General features: G+C 39.1%; 1 protein-coding gene across 3 annotated transcripts in view; it reads left to right on the top strand.

Annotated features, from left to right (window-relative positions):
• SLC2A13 (solute carrier family 2 member 13) overlaps positions 1 to 27904 on the top strand; it is a 163154-nt gene that overhangs the window by 117727 nt on the left and 17523 nt on the right. For all 3 annotated transcript variants that reach the window (XM_084506749.1, XM_084506750.1, XM_084506748.1), the window contains exon 7: positions 8934 to 9059. In XM_084506749.1, the coding sequence (XP_084362875.1) occupies positions 8934 to 9059 (126 nt within the window). The remainder of the gene's footprint in view (positions 1 to 8933; positions 9060 to 27904) is intronic.

Here is a 27904-nt window from a genome sequence, read left to right as displayed (position 1 = left end):
TGGAATAACAATGAAGATAGAACAGACCGACAAATGAAGAACACAGCCACTGTTCTGACAAATGCACCCAGGGCTTGAATACTACCTTCTGAAAGAGCCGTGCCATGCAAACAGATATGTGTTGTGTTTTTTTTTTTTTTTTTTTTCAGAAAACAAACCAATAAGACACATTGCGAATATCAGGTAAAACATTTTCACTTGGTGTAAAGAGGTGAAATATCATAGATGAGCAACAGTCAAAAAATAATATGTATATCCATGAAAAAATCAAATGTAATCCTTATTCGTAAGGACATCATGGAAGTAATGCAAATCCAGCAGGATCCTTGAGCACTAAAAGTCTCTTTGCATCCTCACAGGTGGACCTGGGTGGGTGTCTCACTGTGGAAAAGCAAGGTGAACACTCTCACATGTACCACCCTTAAATCAAACTTAATTTTGGCACTCAACCCGGGTAAGGTACAGGTGTTTGCAGTGTGTGACCACCTTTCTTTGATCTTCATTCACTAGAACAGCTGCGGTCTGTTATCCTTAAAAGGATACCTGTGGTCCCTTATCCTCAAAGCCATAAAGAAATTCAGAGGTAAATTCAGGAGTACAAAACAGCACAATTCCAAAATTTGCCATCTGAGAAATTAAGAGATGAGTTGGCTATTCCAGTTGTTTTCCCATCTGCTCAAAGCTCCATAAACATGTTTCCTTTTTTATGTGGGATTTGCCTGCTTCTAGAAAGAGTTCAAGTCTAGGGGACATGCAGTAACCATGTTCTGGCTTTTCCCAATCTTCAACAAATCAAAGGTGTGACCATCCACACCTTGCTTTGGGAAAATGATCCATTTTTGGACAGTAGCCATCGTCCCATTTCCTCGTATTCTTGGTCTTTTTGTCTTCTTTCATTCAAGTGTCTATCTCTTTTACTGTACCTCTTCAGATTTGGTCAGCTGTGCAAGACATAACGTGAACTTGTGCTGCATAAGTAATGCTGCGATGTGGGAATGGTATCTTCTGCACTGATCTCAGGTTAACCCTGAGTCTCATACCCTAGGGAAATGATACCTGTACAGAACTTCCTCAGGTTCCTTCCCCATCTGATTGTCTTCAGAGTTCGACTAAAACAATCCAGGCAGCAGCAGCTGGTCTGGGCACACAAGGCTTCTCTTGTTTGTTTTTGAATTAGTCACCCTCACATGGTTCGTGTTCCTGAGCTCATTGACCACGTACTTGCACACCACTGAGATGAAGGCACCAGTGCTTAGTGCTGATACACATCATATTCGAGGAAGCTAATAGGCAGAAATAGGTATTTTCTTTATGAATTTAGCAAAAATGTTTTATAATGACCAGGAATGAAAAGCTCAGCCCAGAAACTAAAACTGGTTTTACTGTATTAAATAGCTTTAATATACATCAAGTAAATAAATACTCTACTAATAATGCATTTAAGATAGAGAGAGTGAGTATATTAGCTATTGTACTTTATTTTTCCTAGTTAACTCATTAAAAATCTGAGTTATCTGCCAACTGGACATCAGGATTCTTCATGCTGTTGCTATATCACAGAAGCAGTATTTTTTATAATATGATTCTCATTTTATGTTTCCAGTGTCAAAGTGGCTGATCTACTGGTCATTCTGATAACTCAGGATTGCAATAATAAGTATAGTAATGTGTTACTGCTATTAAGTTCAGAAGATTATGAATATGTAAAGAGAGAAACTTTTCAGAATAATTTTGCTAGCTCTTAGGAAATGTAATTAAGATTCTGATAGACAGTTTATGCTGTAGAACTGTAGAGTGATCTCAATATAGTCATGAAATTTATTAAGTAGATAGTAAGGATATATCGGTTGGTGATGCTTTTCCTTTTGCTGGTGTCTTATTCCTGTCAATCAAAACTTGTCATTTAAAGTAAAAATCATAAGGAACAGGCAGCACTATGTCAGTTACATGCACCTTTAATTTGAATGGAATTTGAGGAAAAAACTCCTCTAATTAACTTAAATACAAAAATCTGAAGGGTTACTCATCTAAAGTATAAATTCAGAAAAAAAAAAAATCTAAGACGGATGATTGATACTTATGTACAAGTAGATCAGGATGCTTTTTATGGACTGTCAGCATCAGCACACAGTCTGCTGTCAAGGTGCTTATGGTACTAGAGATGTAGCTGTGAGGACCTAAGCACTTAACCAACGTGAGGTTTGTAGAGAGCAGTTTCCTCTACTGGAGTATTGTAGGTAGGAAAAATGGATGAGCCACTGGAGTACTCCTCAATCCTAAAGCAGAAGCAGCAAGCACCAAGAAGCTGAGAACAGTTGCTCTGTTTAAATCATCTTGCTTATTTCAGGCGTGGGAGTTCTGGAAAAGAGGGTTTTAAGGAAGGTTTGGAGAGAACTAATGTATTCAGATGTGGCTGGCATATCAAGAAGAGTTAAGTATTTAAAACTCATCTGAAAGTTTTCTTAGGAACAGGTCACTAAGGAACAGTCTCAGTGGACTAGGTGGAGCAGGAGCCTGATCTGAAGATGCAAGGCGTTGATTGTACAGGAATGTAACTGGGACTTAGATCTGTTCAAATAGCTGCGTGGTGAGATACAGAACGGCACGCAGAGTGTGAGTCTTGTGATTATAAAAGGTAGCTTTTCCCAATGGGCATCATTGATCAGAAACACACATTACCTAAAGGATTGTCAGTAGAGCCCAGCAAACAAGCTTTTGTAGTTTGGTTTCTTGCAGTTGCAGTAAAGTGCTCCTGAAGTCCTGCTGGGTTTTTCTCATTCTTTGTTAAATATCATATTTCCTGTGTCCCAGATATGACAGCTTGAAGTAGTATCTTGCAGTTCCCAGGCATTTTAACTACTTAAAGCATCCCCCATATACTTTGCAGAGTGATATTTAATCAGAATTTAATGGTTAGTGTTGGAAGCAACACAGGAATCATCAGGAGAATAAGGAAGTACTTGATTTCGTGCATGAGGTGCAGTGAAGCACGTGCAAACAGCACTAGACCTCAAACACAAGCATGAGACTGTTTTGAACAAGGTCCTAATAGCTAACTGAATTGGAGTTTGTGTATAAAAATTAAGTAGGGAAGGTAGAGGATTGTGTGCATAACCAATTCTGAGAGCAAAGAGTAAGCACGAGGGCATGCCAGGTAAGATCAAAGATCCATCTAGCCTAGAACATGTTTCCCGTGTGACAAACAGCAAGCTGGGAAGAGTAGAAAAGAGCACAATCAAAGTGACATTGCCTTCCAGCCCGTGGTGATTTGCAGCTTGTGTTCTCTTTGGTGGCATTTGCTAATCCTCAAAAGATACTGCAAGGCCCTTCTGTCCCTACATCAGGCATTTCCTGCCTAAGATGATATTTTATGTAGAACTGCCACAGTTCTACGAGGAAAACCTTGTTCAGAATTATGAAAACTTGCATCATGCAGAGCAGGAGCGGTGGGTTCGGCAGGCACTCAACAGTGCAACTTCTTTTATGGAGAAGACAGTTGGTGAAGGCACTTGCAAAATGTCTTACATGTTGTGAGTATATCAAGTTTTCACACCTAGCTACTACTTCACATACACAGACTGACTGTGCAGCATGTGCTCAGTGCGACTGATGAATCCGATACAAGTGGAAAGAACACATCACCATGAAACATCCTTCTTTGTGAATGTCTTCTTACTCTGAGAGGCTCTTCTTGCTACCCATGTAGCACGATATTAGGAAATTCTGGGAAAGAACTATGTGGTCCACAATATATTACCAAGCTCAGTTTGTATTTCCGTAAGTGGATGATAGGAATATATTAATACAGTTTCCATAACTGGATAACAAAATGCATAAGGCAAAGTTGAAGGTTCCTAGAAGTGAGGCAAAAGTGAAAATTGATAAATGCTTGAAATTAACAATTCAGAAATCAAGGTTCAGCCTAAAAAATATACAATAATCTGACAGAAAGAGCAGCAGCACTTACAGAACAAAGGCATTGGACAAAGGTCTCTTACTACTAAAGCACTCAACAAAAAGTGGCAAGGTGCAATTTGCAGCTCAAATTAAGAGACCCCTGAGAATTGCAGGAAAGCTGTATTTACAAGGTCATTTTACAAATGTAGAGCACAAAACACAATGGCAATCCAAATGTAAGTGTGGAGTATTCTAAACAGCAGGGGGAGAAGCAATTGTGAACCTTTCATTGGCATCTGGAGGGTCACTTCAGCAGGACAGATTTTATTCAGTCTTTTTAGAGACTGCACCAGAGGCTACTAAGCTGCACTGTTAGGAAGGAAGGAAACCAAAATTTCAGTATCAGGCCAGATGGGTCCACTTAGCCGATTAATAATACATCTGTACACTTCAGTTCTCTCTGAAAGAGGAAGGAATTGTCATCTTTGGGATCAACCTGTAGCCTCAGAAAATGTTTGCAGGGCAGCCTGCTCCAGAGCGATGCACCCTGAAAGCTGGCGGTGCTCGGGCTGACAAGAAATTGCCAGCACTTGAAATGTCAGATATTCCCAGTTGGTCAGATGAAAAGAATATAAGAGCCTTGACTGAGTTGGCAGCCAGAGTGGGGAATTGCAGGCTTGGGGATATCTACTCTCCTAACTGTCCATCACTTTATCAGTAAACGTGCTCTGATAATGAAGCAGGATCCCAGAAATCCCATTCTGTGGCACTTCCCAGTACTTTGAGGGGCCGGGATACTGAGGCTTCTGTTCTGTAGACTTCGTTCAGCTGAGCTGCAAAGAAGCTGGACATCTTGGGACCTCTGGAGCCTTCTCTATTTGTTGTTCCTCCTCTCCACAGGCTGAAGCACCTGTCTAGACACTTGCCTTCTTGTGTTGCCTAGGAGCCCAGCTGTGAGGGAGCCAGGCACATTGTAAAACCTTCCTGCTGCAATGCTGCCTGGTTTCATCAAAATCAAATCATCTCTGCCAGATATTTCAGTCCTGATGAATTGACAGGCTGATTGAGAACCATCCTGTCTGGGAATTTTCAGCTGGCTCTTGACAAAGGAACCTGTTTGCAAGGCACTACCTCGTAACCTTAACATGGGTATCAATATTTCAGTGCAAAGAGCAAGGAACACATTTCCTTCCTATAATTGCATGCAAATATCCATCTTAACATAGACATCGTGGATTATTCTGGTATGGACCTTTCAATGCCGTAATGGATCTGCAGTGTACATTTGAATACGTAGCAGTATTTCTATTTTCTGTTTCATTATTCTGACATATAGTGGGCATATCTGGGTAGCACTGATAAGAAGGTACATTTCAGGACAGGAAGGAGATCTGTAGTTGATAGTTACATATCAGTAAGTATTATATTGTGCATTTCTTTCCCTGGTATATTGTGCATCCTGATTTGTCCACATCACTCTGAGCATATATGTAAGAATATGTGACCAAGGTCAAATTGATTAAATATTTCTATTTAGCAAATACATGTAGGAATGGGGCTTAAGTGAAGAAGAGCTTAAGCCTCAAACTAATACATGTTTTATTTCCACTTTAATTTTTGGAGAAAGAGATTTAGAGCAAGGAGCTTCAGCACATTATTTTTTTTCTTTGTTTTTAAATTGCTTATTTTTCAAAAAACAACATTCCCTGCTTATTTCAGTCTGTGTCTCCAGCAGCCATTGCTCATTATTAACTGATACAGATTTGTTTACTTTTTTATGAAACAGTTGTGTTGATTCTATGTTGGAATTTTGGAGGAAAGAAACCCATTGTTCTCCATCTTGGAAAGAAATGATGACAATCTGCCTTGTCAAATCAACATAAAAAATTGATATCAGTGCTAAAACAGAGCACGGAAGAAAGCTGGATTGTATGGACAGCAACAACCTCGCCGAAATCTGCTGGGAGTTAGATTTGGAAGTGCTTTAAGTCTTAATGTATATTAACATCTAGGTTTGTTTCCTCTGACATAAATTGGTCTTGTCTTCTGAAGCCAAATCCTGAACTCCCTATATCGCTAACGATAAAAAAATCCTAACATAAGTGTAAAGGGTTTTTTAAATATTTGTCATTTGACTTTCAGTCTGAAAGACAAGCTTCAGAAAAGCTGTGGAAAATAATCAAATTGTGAAAAATAATAATTTTAAATTACTTTAGCTGTTATGAGTAGCTGTGACCTCTGACATTTGGCATCACATGAAATGCAGCAACCTTTATTAAGTCGAACGCCAACTGCAAGACACAGTTGTGCATACTCAATAAAGCCTGAGTTGCAGCTGAACTAACAACCCTATAGACAGACACTGGGATCAATAGTCAGATTTTTTGATTTTTTACTGGACTACCGGGTGGGAAAGGAGGAATAAATGAGATTCCTTCTACTTCACAATTGACTGGTTACCAGTACCCAGCTCTGTATGTGGTTTTATGGAATTATCAGTAAAGTGAGCCCAGTAGGACACAGTAAAGAGTGCACAGTTTAGTCCTGTCATTCATCTCATGCTTCGATTTTTGTGAGGACACTGAAGTAAATGACGAGGCATCCTGTCCCTGCTCTGTTCTCCCTGGGCAACACCATCAGAGCGATACCCATCATCATGTCTAATTGTCATTCCTCTGCATTCTCGTGCCTTGCTGATGTTCTGGCTGGTGCTGCTTACTTGAATATATTCCTGCTTGAAGTAAGACACAAGAAGAATACATCTAGAGAATCGTGAATCCTGAAATTTTCCTGAGACAGTTGTTGCCTACAATTGACACTTCAATGTGTCATGGTTTGCACGTGATGTTCACATTAAATATAATTTGCATATAGTTGACTTGAAGATCCACTACCTCCTTTGATAGCGTGCAGTGTTCAGAAGTGGCTGCTTTCCGTGCCAGGAAGGCGTGCTGCATGTACTAGCAACCTGAATCTTTTTAGGAATTCATGTTGTTAAAAGATACTTTGATATACAGCATAACTTGGTTGGAAGGTGTTTTACGATATGAAAATCACATATTAGCATAAATTACCATCAAATATAAAATAGATTATTAAAAATTTATGAAATAAAAAAATACATTTTTTTTTATGTGCTGTCTTCTGTACCTGTCAACTGTGGTGCTCGCTGTCCATTGCTGTCCTAATATTGATTAATGAAATGCAATGAAGTTTCTCTAATATAATATTGGAGTGGTCCTTTCCTTTCATAGTTGATAATTGTGGTTATATTTTTCTCATCTATGCTTGTGAGAGAAGAAAGAAATGCTTACTACTGTCAGATATGATCAACTTCTGCATGAATGTTTTGTTTCATCTCCATTATAAAAAATTATTTCTGCAGTTTATAGCTCGATTAATAAGAGCTAATGTAATGCAGTTTTTCCAATTAAAAAGAAAAAAAAAAAAAAAAGAGCAAGCTTTCCAAACCTGGATTTGATCTCTCATTTATGGAAGAGGGAGGTATACTTAAAATACATTTAGTTTCTAAAGAGCAGACAATCTGGAAATTCTGCAATAATTTGATAATTTAGAAAGCTTCAGTGTTAAAGAGTACAACATTCTTAGACTGCAGAAAAGTGGGAAAATGCATGGTTCAAAGGAATACATTGTTTTTAATGCTTTCCTAGACTCTTTCTTGCCAACTACCATACAAACTGACCTTATTATCCCACTTTTAGAAACATCTTAGTAAGGAAAGTTGAAATGTCTAGATGTCAAATGTGCTTTCAGACTTTTAAAATCTGTATAATCTGCTTTTCTGATTTAGTTTCTTGTGACTTCATTATGCAGTTACTTTTACTTTTGCTAATAACAGTATCGTTACTTAAGCAGATTATTTCTTTGTTCACTGAGTCATTGTTATAGATGCACACTCAGAATTATTAGGATTATTTCATTGGGTTTGTTGTTACACGTATACATTTTGAAGGTATTTTGGTCACCTTAATTATACATTCCCAGATAATATATTTCAAAGTTTAATTTTAATTTAAAATTTACAAGTTTGCTCCAGGTTATAAAGTTTCTTATGCTTTTATTTTTAACTCCTAAAGTTGTCCCTCAGAATTTATGAGGGACTTTACTGATAAGAGTGTATCTCCAAGTCTCAGATGGCTTCTTGGAAGCTAAACACTCAGGTAGTTTAACCACAGTATCAGTGGTCTTGAGCATTTGTAAGATCTGTGGACGATTGTGCCAGAAGCTTTCAGATAACTCGCACTGTATGAAAAGTTTTGGAATGTCTTCATAGTTTACATGCCCGAATCCCACTCCATTTGAGGTAGGTTTTAGATTGATACCTAAATGAAATATCTATAGGGCTTTTGGCACCTAAGCTCCCAGTAGGGTCAGTGGAGACATGGTCAATAGAGTCTGAAGAAGTTTACTGCCTTGTCACTTGAGTCAATCGCAAGACTGCACTGACCAAACTTTGCCTAAAATGTAAGCATTTCTTCCTCTTTGAGAACCCCAAGGCAATCTGAGACATCTGCATGGAGCTGGCAAGTATGAAGCGCAGGAATGATCTTCAAGAGCACTGTTCACTGCCATGAAGGGCAGGCAGGATGTATTTTTGGGCACTAGATGCCTGTATGTGAATTGACTGCACTCTGTCCGTTAAATATAATGGGAATTCAGTGCCTGAGTTCTCACACGGAGGCGCATGGTGTCATAATTTCAAACTGACTCCCACATCCATATGTGCCCAAATCCTGCTGTTGTTTTTTAAATTAAAATTCATTCTTTGGGTGAATTCTCCTGCAGCCTGATCAAGATTCATTGGGAGCTTTGCAACTGGGCTCACCCTTTGCCAAAACGTGGTACAGAAGATGGAGAAAGCTATTTGTATTCTGTTTTGGGTAGTTTCTATTATCTTGTCTCCAACACTGACAGCTTGACTATGTGCATCCCAGAAATGATTAGGTGGTGCTCTTGGCTTTGACACGTACAAATAAATAAAGTCTTCCTAAAGTATTTATTTCTTTCTCTTTCAGTTATTGTAATGGATGTATGTTAGATCCAGACTGTGGTCTCTGCTACAAACTGAATAAATCAAGTGTTGTCGAGTCCTCGTGCATCCCTGTTGATAAAGATTCTACAATGAAAGCAGCTTGGGGCAGGTATGTCACTTTTCAAGATTTTCTGGTCTTATGATCTACTGACTGTGTATTTTGCACTATTGAGTACACTTTTAAACACAAAATGTTACTCTTAGGATATTCTGGAAGAAATCCTTAGCTATGTAAAGGATGGGTAATTACATTCTAACAAATATTCTAAATAAAAGCCTTGACCCTGGTGTGTGCAGCCAGCTCTGCCCCTTAGAAAGTATGGCAAAAGTGTACTAGCAATTAGTTAAATTAACTTTTCCCTAAGGTTTCCATTCATTTGAAGTGGCATGTTCCCTAGATATACATCTAAAGCCTTCTGAGTTAATTTTCTTTTAAAATGCTTTAATTAAGCTACACTTTTAATATTGGCCTAATAAGGAAACCTAATTACTCTGCTGAAGAATCTAAAATTATAAAAATCTGAAAAGTACAAATTGCCAAAAGCATGCTTTGCAGGCACAGATTTCTGTACTGGGCTTAAAGTGAGCATCGTGGTGTACGTTGCACTTGGGGTGTAAAAATGTGTGAATTCACAGAAAAAAAGCTCCAACATAACTGCAAAATATATCACACCTCTTTTTCTTAGGCAGCACAATGATTCCCTGTGAAGTCACAGCAGTTTTCAGGTTTTCCAAAATACTGACTGTTCTTAAGAAATGACTTTGTGAGATGGATTGAAGTCCCATAAGGGCTTTCTTTATCAATACTTTAAACTTGATCAGGGCTAAGATATTTTAAAGAATGGTTGAATGCCATAAATGAATCGTGTAATTATTGCTGATAAATGTTTAATTACTGCTGATAAAACCTTATCTATGCCACCTGCGCATCATAAACATACTTGGGAAATATGCAAAAGTTTGTGTGGTAGTTTGGGCTTTTTTTTCATATGTGTTTCTCAGAAGTTAATTCCAAGTATCTTAGTGGTAGTGAGTCATATTGGGCAGAATTTGGAAGGTATGGAGATATCCACTAATTGTAAAATTGTTAATTAAAAATTACTCTAAAATTGCCCTCATTTTGGTTTCAATACTGTTAGGGTGTTATGCCTCGTGGCTCATTCTATATGCAGAAGAGGGTAGTTTGTGTCCTTCGTAATCCTATTTTAAAAGTACTGGGATCATTTTGTGGCAATTACTCTTTGTTAATAAGTAGCTGTGAAGACTACAATAGCTCGTCCCTCTTGCATATTCTGTGACTGTCTTCAGTTGTACATACCTTGCATATTACCTAGTACCCTGATGTGCTCAGCAGCACTTGGACTCTCACGTTTGTCTAGTAACAAATGTCTTCATCAACATTCATTTCATATATGCTGTAGTTTTGAATACTATGTCTATACTTAGCAAAATCATAAAAGCATGCGCTATGACATAAATGGAAGCATAAACTTGTTACGGATAGTTGATTGATAGAGTCAAACTTTATTTATTAAGCAGTCTTATATAACATGTAGTAAATGTAGGCATCAGAAATCCTTTTATATTCATGATTCAGTCTCACAGCTCCTTGTTGTACAGCCTATTGGAGCAAGTTAGATAGGAAAGAAGAAATACTTCCATTTCAAATTGCAGATTTAAGTATTTACATCTTGTACAATAATTCCATAGTATAAGGACCTTGTTCAAAGTCTTTCAAGCAAAAACTCTACACTTTTAAATTTGTTATATTGGTAGTCATTAGAGTAAAATTCCTGCCTTGAGAAATAAATTCAATGAAATAACTGTATTTCTTTCTCCAAAGAGTATGTGTTCATCCCCATTTCTAGTGTTTAATTCATGAATTTCTAATCTTGTCTCCACCTGGTCTGTGTAATCAGGAAGTTTTCTAGCAAGCTGGTCCTTCAAGCTGTGAAATAGCACCAGGTGGTACCTTCTGTTCCACACCCTGTGGGACAGGCATGCATTTTCCCTCCTTCTCCTCCTTGCAAATATGTGTACTTCTACATAATAGTCCACAGGTCTTGACTTACAAGGGTTCACATCAACATATCCCTCCCTTCTGGTTCCTCAAATGCTGACTCTGCTTCACAGCAAAATCAGTCCCACAAAGAGGATTTCTTCTCCAACCAAGAGGACTGCAGCAGGGAAAACCACGTAGTTACATTTTCATTTGTTCTGAGCAGCAGGGATCTGTGTCCTTCTGCCAGCACAGGGAGAACAAGTGCCTAAGGCAAACCAACTGCACTGGTGAAGAAGTTACGACTGCGCCGATGCTAGATATTGCAACCCCTTCGTTTCAGAGTTATGTTGTCACAAGCTAGATTTACAGCAGCGGGTATTTAAAAATACATGGCATTTTTATGATCAGAAACTAATTTAATGGTTTAAAAGATGATTTTCTGACTTGTGAACATCTGCTACACATGCAGGGCCACATGCAGCCTCTTTGTATTTTGCCTCCTGTGTATTTTGCTGGTTTAATGCCATCCAGGGTTGGCTGAATGTGTCTTAATGTCTTAAAACCTCCAGAATTAATTCTGGCCAATTTCTTTGGCCAGAAATTTTGCCGAGGGGAGGAGGAAGACCTGGGCTATTTGTCTCGGATCTGTTGGACCTCAGTTTGCCTGGGTATTAGCAGAAGCAGCAGCTCTGGCCGCCTTCCATGCTGTGGGAGGTTCAGAGAAATGGCTTCTACTGCACTCGTGTTAATGGTGCCACGCGGTGCATTTCTCTGCTGCTGTGCTCGAGCCTGCTTTATTCTTTTCATGCTGGAAAGATGGGAGCTGCAGCCATGGACAGGTGCATATGGTCACATCATATGATGTATGTACAGCCACATAACTGCACCCATCGTAACCCCAACCACACTGACATGCACTCAGGGGCTTGTCTGTTCCTGGTGTGTAACCCACCAGCCAGGTGAGAAGTGCTCAGAGGCACCAGGAGAGATCTCGTTGTATTTTTCACAGCACTCTACAGCCTCACAAGCTGACAGAGAAAGCCCTTCTGTTTGTGTGTTTATAGCTTTGCTCTTCCCAGTTGATCCCAAGGTACTTCCATAACGCTGACATAATAGGCAATGTTTTGACTGTTATCTTAAAATACAGTAATGCTTTTTTATTTGCAAGAAGTTTCCCCAGTGCCAGCCTTGTGTACTAGACACCACCTCTATTTTTTTTGTTGTTGTTGTTAATCATATTTATTCAGTTACAGTATGTTCTAAATTGAGAAGTTATGGAGAAGAGGAGGGGAAAGGAAGGAAGGGAAAAAGAGGGGAAAGAGCAGAGATTTCAGCCTCCTGTGGCTGCCAACAAGGCTGTTTATGTTGCTGTGGGTTGTCATAGGAACCAAGGGAGACAATTAGACCATCCAAATGTTTTTCAAGAAGAATATAGCATTTTGGTTCTTTTGAATATAGAGAACTCCGTGGCCAGCAGTGGTCCCAGGGGAGGAAGGATGCCATGGAAATAGTGTGAGAATAAATCAGACCAAGTCCAAGCCTGGCCTTGAAGCAGCACGGGTAGTGCACAACTGGTACACTTGCGAGATCATACACGTAAGGCAAAGAGAAGAGATTTTTTTTTGTTGTTGTTATTTAATCGGTTACATAAGCCTGACTCTCACACTGGGATAACACACAGAGGAGCATCTTGTCTGCCTCACCGGCACAGTCAGTGCTTCGCAGCCCGTGGCATCACTGAATCAGTTAACAAACAACGGCTGACGTGCAAACCTGGCTGCCTCCAGCTCTGCCCAGGGACATATAAAGGATGGTTTCAAGACAGTAAGCGAGAATATCCTTAAATTATTCACTTTGTAATAAAAGGAGAAGAGCTGCATCTTCTCTCTCGGTGTTATTTGAGGTTCTGTGTTGGGACTTTGTTTTCCGAGGTCTGCAAAAGTTTGTGTTTGGCAGTTCTGGACAGCTGGCAGTTCTGTTCTCTTCATGAACATCGTATTATAAAATCCCCACAGAGCTGATAAAAAAAGCATTATCTTGGTGTTACAGATGGGGATGCGATGTGAAAATTGCAATACACAGCTCGGGTGGCACAGCAGAGGTCATAAGCAGAGTCAGCTCTTAGTCAGTGCTGAATGTGGAGGAGATTGCATTCAATTCTGCACTTCCACAGCATAAACCAGGATCTAGTTCTTCCCCACAACTTCAATTACTCCCCCAGTGCTCTCAGAAACCTTGAAACTTCTCCCTGTGTGTAATTGCAATAACCCTAGAGGCCAGCCAAGAGTGCTCTGGAAGAAACTTTAAATGACATTAATATTCTTACAGCTGAATGAATGACCGTGGAAGGAAAGGAGCTACTAATAGTGCCTTGACATGACATTAACCTTGACATGAGGATATTGTCAGGACCACAGTAGGCCCGCCACTGAGAGCTAAAAGGCTCTCATGAGTGACTCTGAGCAATCTCCCTCTGGGGAGAAAGATGTTGACTTTATACAGTAAACAATGATGAAGAAATAATAACATCATCTGCAGATCAGAGGCGAGCCTAGAAGCCATCCTGTCCACAAAATTAGCTGGCAGGTCTCCACAGTCCCCTGAGGAGGACGATTGGGAGCAGAAATCTATAAAGGGAGAAGAGCTGAGTGATTTGCTTTCTTCTGCCATTTTTATTAACTTTGTTAGGGGAACATCTTCCTGCCATGGGAGTTTAATGGTTGATGGAGAATCCGGCTTTTGCAAATATAAAATTCTCCTCGCCGAGGACATTGGGTATGGAGGTGAAATATGAGCACCAGGGCCTGTTGCTCACGTCCATCATTTTTTGCATAGCTGTGCCTCAGAAACCTGTTCTGGGGAAAACTGGGTTTAAACTGCATGGGCAATGCAAGGCAGCTGATGTGGCAGCTAAATCCTTCAGGAGAGTTTCCACCACAGGAATGTGCCTCATGGCCTCAGCATTCGAGCCTGGACGCTGACTAGATTCCAGTGGTTTACAAGAAAAAAGAGGAGTTCATTAGCTGAGTTCTCAGACCACAGCCTGGTTTATGTCCACTGGGGGACGTGCCAATCTGTCACAGCCTTGTAAATATTCTGGAGAGTTTTAAATCCGTACTGAGCTGCCTGTTGTCTAATCCATAGCAGATGAGAGTGATAGAAGTTATTAGAATGCTTTTTTCTTTGGATCAATGATAGATTTTTTCTGGAAATATCAGGTTCCTTTAGCTGCTTAAGTGAAGAGATGTGAATAAGTTCCTTATACTCGTGTTGCTAGTTGCTATCTTTTGCAGATGCTTTTGCAGTGAGACAAGTCCATTAGCAAACGTTGCTGTGACTGCTTTACTAATACCAAAAATATGTGTGTGTCTTCGCTCAGTTAAAGACTGAGACCCTATTTTCAGGACTTGGTTGGGCAGGGAGGTACAAACCTCTCCTGTTCCCATGGGCAGGCTGGCACCAGGGAGCGCTCCAAGGATGAAGAACTCCTCTGTCCATGTGTAGACATGGCTTCTTCTGTGATGCAGGAGGGGCTGGTGAAAGATTTTATTGCTGAAGTGATTATTTGGAATCTTTCTAAAATGGTATGGAAAAGCATTACCAAATTCACCAGCAATTAGAAGAGAAACTCGTATTTCTCTTACAAAGTCTTCAGAATGATAAAGATTATGCATAGGATTGTGGTTCTCACATTTGTAAAGTAGAAATGTGGTAAAGGGAGTAAATTGCTTCAGGGAACTGGCAATATCTACAGAATATTTACATCTGTGTGTACATCAGCATTGCTGAGAAGAGCTGTCATCATAACCAGTAGTCTTAGTAAAATTTCTGTCTGGACCATGCTAAATGTTTACTAAATTGAAATACTCATCACCGCACTGGGAGCCAGAACACTGAATCCCCCCCCTCTCCCTCCAGGTATCATTTAAGAAAGAAAAACAAAATAGTTGCAGTTTCAAATAGAATTAAATTCTGATTACAGTCACCATTTGCCAGTAAGGATGGAAGTGTGGAACAGCAGGGCTTCGGCACACGGTGCTCTTTGTCCTCTTTGATTAGGAGGACATCCTTCAGGGTAATAATGCCTAATGTAAGCTAGGGAGGTGTGTGGAAACAGAAATGAAAGAAAGGTCTGAAACTGATTACAGTCTTTGTCGGCGGAAAATCTAAGAACAAGGTCTTTTCTGAGAGGGGGGCACTGGTGTAATCACCGTGGTTATGTGGGATGGAGAGGGGTGATTCCTGAGAGCTGGGGAGGCAGAGGAGGAACTTCAGAAATCTTGTGTGCTTATTTTAATGCTAATGGCCAAGGGCAAATAGGAAGAACAGGATAAGGTGATGCAGAATATTGCGTCCTCAGCTGCAGATGAAGCCTGTGCTCTCGGTGACACAGGAGCAGGTAGCAAAATGGATTCAATTTTAATGTTCTGATCCTCTCAGCCACTCTTCCCCCTCAAATCTTTAAGGCACTGTGTTTTTAAGGTCCTTTAAAAGGAAATTATTACATGGTGGGCCTGATAACTTTGATCAGATCTTTTTAAGCATTTAAAAATACGGTGAAATCTAAATATCTACTTAAATAATTTAAATGAGGTTGGACTATTGTTGCAACCCTAACAGAAGATGCAATCCTTTGATGATTCTTTTTAATGTTGGGGGAGCATTTTTTATAATCTCACTTTATGAAATTATAAGATTTTTGACTGCATCTAATGCCTGAACAATTAAGGTCCTTTGTATATTGCATCTGTATCTTAGGTCTGAAATAACAAGCGGAGCTACATGATAATCTAAACCGAAACTGTTTATGTTCCTTTAGGGTAATTACTTGGGAATTACTATTAATAGCTCCTACTCATTACATCTACTCAACCAATGGCAAATTCTGGATGCAGGAAAGGAAGGACAAAATCCACGCCTCGTCAGTCCTGTTGTGAAGTTCTGATTCTGGAAGCATTTAGTTTATTTGCTGAAGAAAATGTTTATTTGTTGGAGACATCCAGCACAAAATAAGATTTTAAAGCAGGTCTGCTTAGTTTGAAATGCCATTTGGACATTTGTTCTCTACCTGCTTGTAGATATTGCAGGTCGCTGGTGAACCCTGCTTCCAGATCTGAGTCTATATTACTATTTAAGAGGCATTTTGAAAGAAAAACAAGGAAGAGACAGATCCTGACAGCTGTCTGGGTTAGTTGCTGTTGCTACTACTCAAATGGCAAAGCACTGAGGCTACTGGAATGGAAAAGCAAAAGTGGCCCCTGTGCTAAACCATTCCCAAATGCTGCTTTATGTCAGTAAAAAATGTGTTACAGCTATTTAAATGGAAAATATGTTTGAGTCACTGCTCTTCACTGCTTGAAAGTGGTCCAAGGAAGAAGATGCTGCAGTGTCTAAAATCTGAATTCACATCCTGTTGAAGTAGAAAGCATTCTGGTTATTCTAGCCATTCGCTGGCTGAGATGGGACTAGAAGGGAAATAATCTTGTTTCCCATTTAAAAAGCTTTCAGTTGACAAAGGAGATAGATAGGATAGGAAAGGGAAGAAAAAGCATGCCAACATCCATGAGAGAATTGCCAGTCTCATGACAAGGTGCTTAGACTATAGGGATAATTCCTGCAGCCTCTTTCTCGCCCTCTCACAAAACGTACATTGGGGGAAAGGATCTTTTCTCGACTGTAGGAGCCTGCTGCTAATTAGCTTCTTCAGCTGCTCGTCTTTGCAGGGGCAGATGGAAAGGCCTTGCCTCACCCTGCTGCCTCTCCTGGGAGCACAGCAGGGAGCTGCCCCTGGGAGAGGGCTGGGAAGTTCCCCTTCTGCCTTGGAGCCAGAGCAAAAGGGCAAGAGCTTCAAGTTTTGAAGGACGTGGATTATTATAGTTATATTTTTTTTTCTGAGAGAGGAATACTGCCAGTAGAGGTTTTTCTTGTGTATTCACTAATGACTCTGAAATTCAGATTTAAATAAAAATCCTCAGTGAAAATTGTCTCAACAGATTTTTTAGGTTATTACACTCTGAATTGAATTGAATAAATATAATTTTTCTTTTTTTTTTTTCTTTTTTTCTCTCTCTTTTTTTTTTTCTTCTTTCTTTTGAGGAAAAAGACCGTTTTAAAGGCTGATTTCTTGGGGAATTTTATTGATAAAGAACATTCACCAGGGTCAAAAACAGCTCTCCTCACAGGAGCTTATACCTTTAACAGCATGCAAAGTCCTTATTTTACCCACCTTTATTCCATAATAAGTAATTCTTCAGCAATCACATCATCTGATATAGTAGAACTGTGATCTCTTCCCTTCTTTTCATAATATGAAAGCTTATTCAGAGGATTTTATTTTTTTTTCTTTTGGGGGAAAATAAATTAACACATTGCTACGTTAGGGCTGTTGAATAATTCAGGATGCTTGATGATTTTAATTCATATAAATTATTGTATGTGCTGTCTGCATGTGTGGGTCATTTCCTTGAGAAGGTACCATCACTCCTTCCGTGGCACAAGATGAGCCAGAGTTATCGATTCATTTGATTTAAAGTTGCGACCTTACTTTAACCTGCCGTATCTGTTAATACAGCTAGGAAATGGGCAGTCTGCTAGAGAGCAGGTCGTGCTGCTGAGCAGTGGCACTTCTGGCTTGTAGGCTGTTTGGACTATTTTTTCCCCTTGGCTTTCCACCCCTGTCACGATAGCTTTGCACAGATGATGGTCAGAGAATCATAGAATTTCTCAGGTTGGAAAAGACCTCAAAGATCATCAAGTCCAACCTTTAACCCAGTTGATGAGAGAGAAGTCTGAGGTTTTGCATGATTATTTACTCCTTAAGACCTGGGATTAGGGTGATGTATATGCCCATTTACCACACTTTCTTTGTAAAATAACCGCTGTTAAAAAGCACTTATTTATGTAAAGTTCATTTTATCTGTCAGAGGCCAAGGAAAATAGGAATTATTTTGATTTCTGCTAAGTTCTTCTACTGTCAGATACCATAATTTGAGTTTAATGTAATAATGAGAGCCTCGGTATGCAACGTTTATGAACATCATAAGCTAGAGAAAGTGTAACCTTTTATAGTTTCTGTATTTTATAAAATTCCTTGCATTTGCCATAGGTATTGTACCCACATGCACAAATCAAAGCAGAGTGACACTGTATGTTAAATGGCTGCTCTCACAAATGGGATGTAAAATAATTGCCTTGTTATAAGTGGGCTTTGGGTATTTTTTTAAAAATCTCCTTGGGGCTCCATTTTCAGTTACAGAATTAATGATTTCCAGAGCATTGACCAGGACTGACAGCTGAGGAATCATTCTTCATATAGCTCCCTTGGTTAATTTAATTGAGACCCTCCCCAGTACCCCCTGTATGGAAGGGATGTGCTGCCTGCTTTTACCTTATGAAGCTGCATTTTCTCTGAGTTTTTTAGGGCAAAGACATTGCCACCTACTGGCATCAGGGAAAAGCTAGTTTTAAAAAATGCTCTTCCACAATTTATTTAAGGAAAGAACACAAGGTCTTCGTTTCTTAGTCTAGATGGATTTTGATTGTACTGGCAGAAAAACTGCTGCTGGCAATAGTTAAAATGCAAGACTTGCTTCTAAATTATGGTTACAGCAATTGAACGTAACAGTTCAGTACTTCAGCTGCAGGTTGGACAAAACATTATTAACAGAACTATTAACATGTAATTTTTCCACATATATGTCAGTAACTAGAAACAAAATAAAGTGTGGAAGTGCTAAAAAAGGCATGCTAATACACATAATACTGATCTGTGCTTTAAGCTTTTTGTCCTTACTTTTTTGTCCTTCTGCCCAGGTTTAACAAAAGAGCAGATTCAGAAAAGTATTTTTACCCTTCTGCTTTTCTCTTCAGTGGAAATTTCAGAAGGATAAAAATTTTATGTGCTAGATCTGTAACTCAGTATAATTTTGCCAGCATTTCCCACCTGTGGGTTTGGGGTGGGATTTTTTATTTATTTGACAGCAAAGTCTCACCACTCACTTCTAACTTCATATACCAAATCTCAACACAAAAGCATATTTTTCACAATTCTTTTGCACATCTAAAATTTTGGGGTAACTAGAAGCAATATGATTTTTTCTGTCTCTTTATTGCTTGCTGGAGTGTTTAGAAGCATTCAGAAAGATAAGATTATAACACTGAAATAGAACCTATTTCATTTGGAGGTGAACCTCCAGTCAGTATTTCTGTCAAGTCACGTTCAGACTGAGTTACAACAACACCCTGGCTTTCTTTGTCTTTGGTCTTTTCTGACCAGGGTCTTAGATTTACTGTAGGCAACTCTAACTGAAGAGATACTTTTAAGGTGTTGACGGCATTCATCTGAACAATACTGCTGGTATTGCTGACACACTGTGAACAGCACAAACGTGAACGAAGAGTACTTGTAAGTGCAATGAAGAAGTGTGGGTGGGATTTGTCTTACTCAGCTTCAGATGTCTGAAATGTTGACCTTGATCTCTCTTGTGGCACCTTGACTGATGGAATAAAAGATGCTGGTCCATATTGTTCTTTCTGTGCAGCTGGCCTTTGCCTGTGTTTTATAGAACAGACTTTGTTCCATCGTGCTAGCAATTCTTCCACACTATTCTGTTAATATTTTAAAGGAGAAGTTTTAAGAGAGTATCACAGATTAGTCATTGCTTTTGATATTTTTATTAATATTTAAGCGTAACCCTTTTGCACAGAGATTAAAAATCCTTCCCCTCTCCCTCTTCTCCTCTAAACTCAGAGCTGGGCCCTGTGCTTAGCCCGTGCCAGCATGACTTCCCAAGGCAATCTGTCCTCGTACAAAGTAGGAAAGAGGGGTCTGCTCACAGAAGCACCAGTAACCAGGAACTTGTAACCAGAAGAACTTTACAATTCTAATTATGAGGGAAATTAAATGTAAAATTGGATGGAAAAAAAAAAAAAAAAAACAACAACAAAAAAAAGGCAAATGAGATTAAATATCATGCAGGGATTTATTTGATAGTAAACTTGCATGAAATTCTAAAATGCTGCATTTTATATCCTAATTCTCAGATCAATTTCCTTCAGTAATTAAGTATTAATGCTGCAAGGTGATAGAATTGAAGAGACTAACTGCTTTTACATATGGAAGCAGAAACCAGGAATTCCTGAGCTCTGTGACCCTGTTTCTGTCAGTAATTCCATACAGAGCCCTGTGCATGCTCCCTCAGCTCCCAAAAACCTGCAAAACCAGTGATGACTCCAAATATCCACAAGACAAAAAACGTGTGGCAGGAGCAGCAGAAGCGCCCCAGGGTAAGACAGACAGCACCGAGTTTGCACAGCAGAGAAATATCTGATGTGCTTTTCTCTCACAGACACTGAGATACATACAGGCCCTGCTTTTCTGAGCACCATTTTCCTGAAGGAGCTGGAACAGAATAAAGCCTGCCTGTCTGCAGGCACCAGTAGGTACCAAATAATAACGTGGGACAGGCCAGTGGAGAGTGCCCAAATCTGCTTGTTTTCAGGTAGAAACCACAGCATGGTGTAGTTTCGCACCAGGACCCCGCTGGGGTGTCAGACAGCCTTCTTCCAACTCAAAATTATCGCTCCCACATCATTAATGAGCAGCTCATTTCTGAGAAGTAAGGGAAGCCAGTAACAGCTGGATGAACGCACGTGTGAGCGCTCCTTGCTGGAGCAGTTCTAGAAAGCAGTTCTAGAAAGAAGTGAGCTTTTTCTGTATAGCCCCAGGAACTCACTGGGCAAGCTGTGAAGCATCTTCAGGGGTCACAAGGAGTCCGTGAGTCTTTCCCAACCCTCACTATGGCCAGGAATGAATAAACAGTTCACTTGGTCTCCAGACTGCCTCCACAACACCTTTTAGCTGTTGTGGTGCACAGATAGCTTTGTGCTCCTGTTAATACTAAAAATTGTGAGTGATTGTCCCCTTGTACGTGGCACTGGTGAGACTGCACCCTGAGTACTGCATTCAGCTTTGGGTCCCCTTGTTACAGGGAGGATGTTGAGTGTGTGCACATACGAGCATCAAAGCTGGTGAAGGGACTTGAAAATAAGATGTATGAGGAGTGACTGAAGGAACTGGGGTTGTTTAGTCTGGAGAAGTGAAGGCTGAGGGGAGAACCTCATTGCTCTCTGTAGAGAGCAACCACCTGAGAGGAGGTTGCAGCAAGGAGGGTGTCTGTCTCCTTCCTCAGGTGACAAGGGATAGGACATGAAGAAGCTGTCACAGGCTGTACCAGGAGAGGTTTAGATAGGACATTAAGGAAAATTCTTCATGGAGAGGGTGGTCAAACACTGGAGTGGGCTGCCCAGGGAAATGGTGGAGCTGTCATCTCTGGAGATATTTGTGAGATGTGTGGACGTGGCACTTGGGGACATGGTTTAGTAGGACTTGGACTTGGTTGGACTTGGTAGGTCAGGTTGATGGTTGGACTTGGTGATCTTGAAGGTCTTTTCCAAACTAAACGATTCTGTGGTTCCCAGGTGCTTTTTCTCAGGGCTATGACCATGAGAAGAGATATTTCTTTTCAGTCCTGACTGCTCTGAGCAGGACCAGAAGGGCTAGGGGGGCTAGTGGCAGTCATCAAGGTGGCAGCAGCTCAGGTCCCACCAGCTGCTTCATGTGCAAATCATGATGTGAGCCCCAACCCCATCTCATACATCACTTCTCTCGCGTCCTGTCACCATCCAGCCCTACACAACAGTACGTGGTGCTTAAGATGCTCTACCAGAGGGGCTTGCCTCATCATACTGAGTTCTTCACTCCATTCACAGGAAGCAACCTGTATTGCTTCCACTGTATTTACCCAAACTGAGCATTTCACTTTGTCTAAACATTATTTTCTATTTGCACCCCGGTGAAGTTCTTCAAAACTTGATGATATTTGGATGAAAGAATTAGTGAAAACTACAGCATTTAGTACATGAAATTCTTCAGTATAAGACTGAGGACCAAACTAAAGATTTCTCTCTTACTGGATCTTGCTCCTTGTCGAGATCAGCTTAGACCATTTTAAATATAGCACTGGAATCTGGGAGGCTTCATAACTTGGCTATGGTACTGTGCTGGATGGAGCACATTTCTCTGTGAAGTGGTTGAAGTCCTCATGCACATCATTAGTTTGGAAGCTGCAAGAAATGGTAGAATCTGTCATAATGGAGCAATAGTGATAAAAGATTTGGGTTAGTCGAGTTGTTCAATCAAAAATTCATGGAGACAGGTAAAATTCTCATGTACCAGCAGGCACAGTCTCTTGCAGATGCAGAAGCTTTAGCAGCAAGATATGCCTGTCAATAAATGGGACAAAACCAATGTTTACATGCATATATTTCAGTAAGGACTGCCAAACAGGTTAGTGCTGTGAGAACAAGTTTTGTTCTATAAATTAAAAAGCAGGAAAAATTACTGAAGGCCTTGGTCTTTAAAGTAAACAAATGTCAATGACTGTGAATCATTAGAGTATGTCCATGAAAGGGGAAAAAGGACAAAAATCTTATATTGTCCACTGTCTCAGCCATACCTGAAACAGCGCACTCTTTAGTTGATTCATTTTCATACTCCTTTTTTTTAGCTTTCAAATACACAGATTGATCTTTAAAGTTGCAAAAATATGTTATTTTCTCTTCTTACGAAAGCATTTAGCAGATGTGGGCTTTGCTTCTTCTATAGTGTCACCTTTCTGCAACTTTGACCTTGTGTGACATCCAGGGTCAGTGAAGCTTTGTTTGGTATTTTGGAGAAATATTTTCTGCAGCTAAATATCAGCATATCAAGCTAATAAGTGAGTCATACATCTGGGAAAAAGCTCTTCAGAGTGTATATATTTTTTTAAAGAAACAAAAGCATCTCTATGTGACTACAAAGAAAAAAAAAAGTATCTTTAAATAATTTACTAAGTTTTATGAAGAATTTATCCCAAAATAATTACCAGATAATACTCTTGTTTATTGATTGTATACACTGGCATTTGATTCTCCATCTTAAGAGTCATCTCTCCTTACTGTAGGTGTCACTGAACCTTACTTTTCCAAACCCTAAAAATAGTCTTCTGGGTATACATAAGAATACATTTGTGTCATGGCTTCCTAACTTGAGAATACCACATCTGATTTTTACAGCTATGATTTCAACCTGTGAATCCCTTAGCTGGGTGTTACCCAAGCCTTCTGCCTGATGTTTAAGCCTTAGACTTGTATATATATATATATATATATATCCAATATATATATATATTATAGATTGGACCTCTGTACACTCAGTTTGTGTGGTAATATATTTAGATATTTGAGTTTTATATTTAAAGTATTGTTTTAAGATGTGCATTGTCTATAAATGCATATTTAAACATATTTATAAGCCTTTTTCTGCAAGAAAGTGCAAAAAAGCCTTTAAAAAGCACAAAATGTTGATTTATGATCTTTCTGTTAATTTTTTTTTCTCCTTCATTGTTGTCTCTTGACTGAGCAGCTACTTTTGTACCATCAGTTATTTGGTACCTGAAAGTGTCTGATGTTTAGAAATACAGGATATTACCGTATTTTGAAACTCTGACCTATTATGTAATGACTGAAGTCATTGAAATGAGCACAGGTAGAAATGCATGAAGGACAGTGATGTTAAGCTAAGATGCTTATACTCAAATCTAATTAAGAGTTTGCATTTTGATCAGGTTTTAATTTTAATTCTGTCCATTAAAATTCTGCAGGCATGACTGCAGGTTGTTTAGGTGAACAGATGATGATTATTTTCCATAGTTGTTGTATGAGCCCCCACAAGTTTATGCATTATTAATGTAATATTTGAATTATTTATGATTTGTTCATGACAGAATTATGAAACCATACGATTTAATTATTGCTAGTTAACTTTAATTTATGCTGGGGGAAACTGAGTGTGTCCGATCAGGATCAGAATTAGGACGAGAAGGGGGCACTCTCTTGAACACAGGTACGTCAGATGCTTCCTGACAATTTTATTACCATCTGTTACTTCAGAATAGTGGAAAAAAGTTCAGGAAGAAAACGAAATCAAATATATATGGTGTGGTTAAGGTAATCATGTGTCATGTAACAAAAAATGTGTGTTCACATATTTCTGTTCCTAGTTTTTAAGTGTGCCATATCTGAGACTGGCTTATGGGTGTACCTACCAAATGCTACCAGCTGCTGCGGTATCTCAGCTGGGAGGGCTTTAACGTCAGATATAAGCCATTTTCCCTTGTCCTGTTTGAGTCTGTGTGTCAAGGCAAGGAGAGCAGAGCAGATGATGAGAGAAGCATGCCTGACAACGGTGCAGTAGGTACCAAGGGTCTGCCTCTCTCTGTCCCCGGTAGATGTGATGGAAAATGAAGCTTGAAGCAGCTGTGGCCTGAAAGCAGTGTGGGACAATTGTAGCCAGCAGCCTGGAGGAGGCCAGCAGAGCTCAGAAGACAGCACTGTGGCGTAAATGAAGTCTAAAGGAGTAGCAAGTTGAACTTTGAAAGGATAGGAATAGGATTGCAATATTAAAGAGAACCTCCAGTCCCAAAACAAATCCAAAACTGAACATCTGTCATCAGGCATTGAGTTATTTAATCACAAAAAGCTGCTGGCTTAGACCAGCAGCTAACAAAGCACCCAAATGGATACTGCCATACAGCTGAGCTGCTTCCTTTGGCAAAAGATGCAGGACCTGTGCTGCCCACCCTCGGCTCAGAAGTAGTCACACAAATACTGAAACAGCCAGCATGGCAAACAGTTAAAAACCCTCTTCGTGTGATGAATACGGGCGAGTTATTTCTCATGGGAAAAAATTGGTCCTGTTTTCAGTCATTTGGTAGTCTCAGTCTATTCACATTGAAGAATAGCTCTGACATTCTCTTTACTGGACAGCTTCAGATGCAGTTGCAAAGCAAAAAATTCTCAGTTGGGGAAAATGCAAATGTTTGAATTAAAAGTCCTTAACATTTTTTTTTATTTTATTTTATTTTATTTTTTTTTGCACATATGTATTAAAAGCATGTGCTTCTGTGTCTAGGTGGTCAGAAACAGGTAAATCAGTACTGAATCTGATGCAGGTGTGCTTTCTGACAAGACCAAGAGGCATGAGGGAAAGCAGTTATGTCTTAGAAATATTTCTGTGAAGTAGTTATTTCAGTAAGGTCTTCTGCTTCAATAAATATTAAGTATTTTTTTTTTTACCTTAACAGTGTGTATGAGTTACAGTGAAAAACTCCTTATGATTGATTTTAGATTTTAGCAGTCTGTAGGGTCTCAGTCTCTTTGTAAGAAAGAAGTCAAATGAATGATCAGAAGACAACAGCCAATACGGAAAGAGGTGGTCATGGTGAATAACTGATGGTTATTTCTATATCTGTTAGCTGTCTCCACACAGATCTGTAAGAAATATTCATTTAAATGTAAAACACTATTAGAAATTCCCATCCTATAGCACACAATAAAGAAGGCTTTTCTGAATTCTTTGGCTCTGAAATGTGCAAAGTGACCAGGCTTCTCTATTATTTTTTCAGTTGATCTTTGAATATTTGCTTTCAGTCTCCCAGATGCAGAATAAGAAGTGCCAGTCATTCAGCCCAAGGAGAACATCCTTCTGTTGGCATTGTGCTAGCCATAGTAGCTGCTCCTAAACATACTTGGCATGGAATGCATTGCATGGAGAAAGAAATTACTTTTTTTATTGAATATAAGATTTTTTAGATATTTTGGACAGTGGCAATTACTGCAGCTATTGTCCAATTAAATCGCTGTGGTTTCAGTTCTTTGTTCAAGTTCTGCTCACTGCTCTACATGCTTAACTGACAGATCCTATAGCTTCACAGTGATAAAGACAGTTTTTCACTGATGGGCAAACTCATTTGACAGGAGCTTTCTTGCAGTAAACTGAACTGCATTTCCAAGACTTTAGACTGCATGTTAATGTTTTAAAAAATCATTTCCAGTGTTAGCAAATGGCTGCAATAAATGTCCCGAAATGCTGATGATATTTTTATGTAATGAAGGTTAAGTAATGTCTAGGTGAATACTATTAAATTCTATGAGTACATTTTTCAAGGCTGCATCTGTTTTATGCTTTTCTGTCTGTTTTTTTCAACTGCCATCATTTGTCATAAGAAGTTTCACCTGCATATTTTTAGCAACATTTGTTTTAATGGGTGAGTTAGTTCTCCATGTCAACTACAAAGTCAAAGCACTGGATGCAAACTTGTCCAGAGAGTCATGGATCTCCAGTGTCTCTTCTCTGAAGCACAGCGTCCAGTAACTAGGGGATCCTGAGGCAGTTTTGATTCAGCTATTAGTTGTTTCAAAGTTAATTTATTGTTTGCCTTTAGGAAAGAGTTACACTGTTTGAGACTTCAGATAGCATCTTGCCATATATGTGTATATATATACAGATAAATAAAATTAGGTGCTGTAAGGAGCAGAACTTTTTCTTCAAATCAGAATATACTGATTGATAGTGAAACTATACCCTACAGTTTCACTGGTTTCTATGGATTATGCTAATGTCACTTTTTTCCATATTGGTGGATTAGAGAAGCCAGATGAATGAACCTGTAGCTGTGAACTCCCCTGACTCTAGAGCCAGTGAATATTAATTCCAGGCACATCTTGGATCAACCTGAGCCCAAGCTTCACCTGATGGACACTATAGAGGCAGTTTCCAAAATTCTCCTTAGTTACTTGTCTGACTAATATGAAATTATTACACAATTAAACTGTAACCATACTAAATTATCTCCTTTAAGTAATTTAAAGATAGAGGTCTGTTCAGACAACTCAAGATCTTCAGCAGAGACAGAGAAACTGTAAGAACTAACCCAAATGTCAAGGAACAGATTCTTCCACAGAACTAGTAATTGCTTGTGGAAAAATAATTTTAGTTTTCCTCAAACATCTTTCATAAAAACCTTTCGTAGTCCTAGAACCTGTTACTCTTAACTACGTCTGTTTTCTGCTCTGTCCTTTCCATGACCAGATTTCTGCTGAAAAGCTGAGTCAATAAGCTTGACACAAATTTATATTGTTCATTTTGACTGACTGACATGATATAAAAGTCAGCACCCTACACAAGGAGGGTTTTTTTTAATCTCTTTCACAGAGATTTTTTAAAATCCCTTGAATTGGTGTTACACCAGAGACTAAGTTGATAAATTGTCAATTATCTTCATCTTGATAACCCAGACACAAAAGTCTGACATAATAACAGCCCTTAAGTAATTTTACTCCTGTTGGAACAAAGAAATAGCAGATTAGTAAAACTGTGAATTAGATCTAAATTCTTTATGTATCATCAGACCCCGATGTTAAAATTTATCTCAGAGCAGGATGTGTAATTTTGAAATAAGCCTGCTCTAACAAGCTTTTTAGGGATATGAATGATAACGCTAGTGATTTTCTTTAGAAGTAATTTATTTTCATAGTCTGATTTGATTTGAATTTTGACCTTTTAGGATTTTTAGATCTAAATCCATTTAAGATGCTTCTGAAGGGCATAAAAGACAATGAGAAGTCGGTAACCTTCATATTAAAAATATATGAACTGTTCAGAATGAAACATTTAATTCCAACAAAAGCCATATCTTTAGAGACACAGTCCTCACTCTGCAGCAAAGTAAAAATTAATGGAATTTTGACAAGAAAATCAGCTTTCCTGTGCTGTGCTAACATGGCCTTTGCTACATAACATCTAACAGTTTCCCTAGTTTGTAGTTTTCTATGTTGTACTTGAGAATTATTCTACTTCTAAATTGGCTCAAGTATTAGGATAATTTAGACTGATTATCAAGGAATTGGTCTTATCCTGTTTCATCCTCTTATTATTAACAATAACATCTTAGACAACCTGCAACAACCCTTCTTTCACCTTTTTAATGTGCTGTATAAAAGTAATTTAGGAGTTGAGGTTCAAGGCTTTAGATCTTCTGAACTACAGGCTGCGTCTGAGAAAGGATGGATTC

Source organism: Aythya ferina (assembly GCF_964211825.1).
Source record: "Aythya ferina genome assembly, chromosome: 1".
NCBI lineage: Eukaryota > Metazoa > Chordata > Aves > Anseriformes > Anatidae > Aythya > Aythya ferina.
Note: the sequence above shows the minus strand (reverse complement) of the source record. Positions and strands in the feature narration are given on the sequence as shown.